At 39.1% G+C, this 2,751-nt stretch overlaps 1 protein-coding gene across 3 annotated transcripts in view; it reads left to right on the forward strand.

Moving 5' to 3' along the window:
* Positions 1 to 2,751, forward strand: part of LOC107625204 (protein ROOT INITIATION DEFECTIVE 3) — a 6,277-nt gene that overhangs the window by 1,437 nt on the left and 2,089 nt on the right. For all 3 annotated transcript variants that reach the window (XM_021115735.1, XM_021115736.1, XM_016327786.2), the window contains exons 3-6: positions 175 to 288; positions 396 to 529; positions 634 to 781; positions 1,466 to 1,665. In XM_021115735.1, coding sequence (XP_020971394.1) covers positions 175 to 288; positions 396 to 529; positions 634 to 781; positions 1,466 to 1,665 — 596 coding nt within the window. The remainder of the gene's footprint in view (positions 1 to 174; positions 289 to 395; positions 530 to 633; positions 782 to 1,465; positions 1,666 to 2,751) is intronic.

Genomic DNA, 2,751 nt, shown 5'->3' on the forward strand with positions numbered 1-2,751 from the left:
TTCGTATACTGTTTACAAGATTTTGTACAATAAATAGTGAACATTTATGTCAAAATGTATCTACTATCTTGAATATGCAGCACATTGAGAATACAGTGGAATAATTGTAAGAAATTCTAATTTATTTTACATGGTGAATGTTGATGTTTTTGATTGAATGATGGTTGTGTGCAGCCTCAAGTTGGAGTTAGGTGCTTTCCAGCTGAAACTATAAAGCCCCTTTCTGCTAATCATCCAGGCACATATATAGCTGGTGGAGGTGACTCTGGTGACATATACCTTTGGGAGGTGAATTTTATTTTATTTTATTTTTTGTAATTTTGCATGGAATAAAAATATAACTTAATTAATTGTTCAGACAGATGTCAAACATGCCCCTATTTTTGCTGCATTAGGTTGAAACTGGCAGATTACTTAAGAAGTGGAATGCTCATTATAGAGCTGTTACTTGTCTGGTATTTTCTGAAGACGACTCTCTTCTGATTTCTGGTTCGGAAGATGGTTCAGTAAGAGTTTGGTCCCTCTTCATGTATGTGACACCCATCTTGTCTCTTTTGTTTTTTCAGTTTTAGCATAATGCTAATGGTACTATTATATGTATGATAATTTTCCCCCCTTGATTCAATGGTTCAGGATATTTGATGATTTGAGAAGTCAAGAAGCAACTCATCTCTATGAGCATAGCTTTACAGGTCATGCCCTACGTGTAACTGATGTTGTGATTGGTTATGGAGGTAGCAATGCCATTATAGTGTCGGCGTCAGAGGATCGGACCTGTAAGGTTAGATTTACAGTTTTTGCATGGCAGTGTCATGGAATCAAAATGAAAAGCAATAAAATGTTGACCATGGGGTTATATTTACTTCTAGTCCTTCTTGAACTGCAATCTCTACTATTGGTAGAAGACTAGAAGTATTATATGTCAGCATGATCATAAACTACTTACAAAAATAATATATGTTTACTTATATGGAGAAAAGGCAAGAATGAAATAAATGACCGGAAAAAAAAATGGGTTCAATAGAAATACCCTGGAAGCCCTCACCATTCGAGGAAATAGAATTCGGCACATTCTTCTGGTACTATTTTCCTGGTCCTATTGGTCATCAAATTTATGATCATCAATTTAGTTTGTTTAATCTCCATACAATTGTCTTTGTATTTAAGTAAGCATAACTTGTGCTTATGCCACCTGTTGCTTTATTACTTATTCTTTTTCCATTTTTGGTTTGTTCCCTAATAACATGTGGCTTCTTGGTTGTGATTTATTCCATTTTTTTTTTAGTTTTTCCATTTCAAATGATGGTGCAAATTGACTTTCATGTAGTAGTATAATGTTAGGCAGAAATATTCTTTGATTACGATGCAAACAAACTAGTAGTAGGATAAGCCTTTACTATTTTCCTTTTCTTTGTGTAATTCGATTTACTGATCTGGATTCTATCTATTGTATAATCTTGTCTAGGTGTGGAGCTTGTCCACAGGAGCATTACTAAGAAATATAGTATTCCCTGCAATAATAGATGCCATTGTATTGGATCCTGCTGAGCATGTCTTTTATGCTGGCAGTAGAGATGGAAAAATATTTATTGTTGCACTTCACACTGAGAGCCTTGTTACTAGTAATGATGGGATGCATATCGTTGGTTCATTTTCTAACCACAGGTTATCTTTTCTTCTCCTATTATATCCATATCTTTAAAGCATATTCCTGGTAGTATCCTTTCTGCATGATCTTCATTTGACAATTTCTCAAATTTGCATTAGTTATGGCAGTGTTTCTTCTTTGTGCTTGGATTGTTTTTCCTTGTATTTATTTTGTAAAATGTGGTTATATAGTTCAGGTAATTCATGGAGACCGTCTTAGGTGAGCCATTGTAGCTTATATAGTAAATTAGGAAGGCCACAACTATGGTACTTACGTAAACCGTGGCTATAGGTGGCTAGTAATTGACCATCTAATAAAATTGTGACATTTGTCATGGTCCAAATTAACATAAACATGCTTATGGCTAATCTAAGGTAGGTAAACACATTTTTTACAGCAGGAGCGATGTTGAGGCCGAGATCCAATAGCCCCTTGTATGACATGCCCTCGTAGTCCACTACAGAGGAAGAATCGAAGTCGTTGCATTGCCTATGAGACACATCTCGCTGGCGGCTCATTCTTGATCCGTCGCACGAGGTAACATTTCAAAAAAACATGATAGGATGCGCTGCTGGGAACGCCATGACGGCAGAAGTAAAGGCGGAGAAAACGGTTTCAGCATGCGCTGCGGCTAGGACTGCACTGACGGCGGTGGCGGCAGCCGCGAAGATGAATCAAGCATGCTACCCTGGCTCGGGCTACATGTGGCATTGTTAATGTGAACGAAGTTGTTGCTGTTTGTTCAGAAGCTCCACCGCCATCGGAAAATTGGTCTTAGCCTTGGCGCCGTGGATGTCTCTTGCCGCTGCGTCGTACGCACGCGCTGCCCCCGCTGTAGTTTCGAAAGTTCCGAGCCAGACGTGCGTCTTGCCAGGGTCGTGGATCTGGGCGGCGTCCATGGCCGTTTCCAACACCTCTGTAACAGATCTCTTTGGCGTGACTGCATAACAAATTTACCGCGATTAAGGTGGTCATAATCCAAGTCAAAACCATCTCCCTTCCAACTGTCAAACTCTCATAGGTTCCATCATATCTAGCCACCATAGCCACGAACCAAGCAAGCCACCATAGACGGCACCTACTAGGAAACACAATAGTGCCAG

Source organism: Arachis ipaensis, chromosome B02, assembly GCF_000816755.2.
Source record: "Arachis ipaensis cultivar K30076 chromosome B02, Araip1.1, whole genome shotgun sequence".
Lineage (NCBI taxonomy): Eukaryota > Viridiplantae > Streptophyta > Magnoliopsida > Fabales > Fabaceae > Arachis > Arachis ipaensis.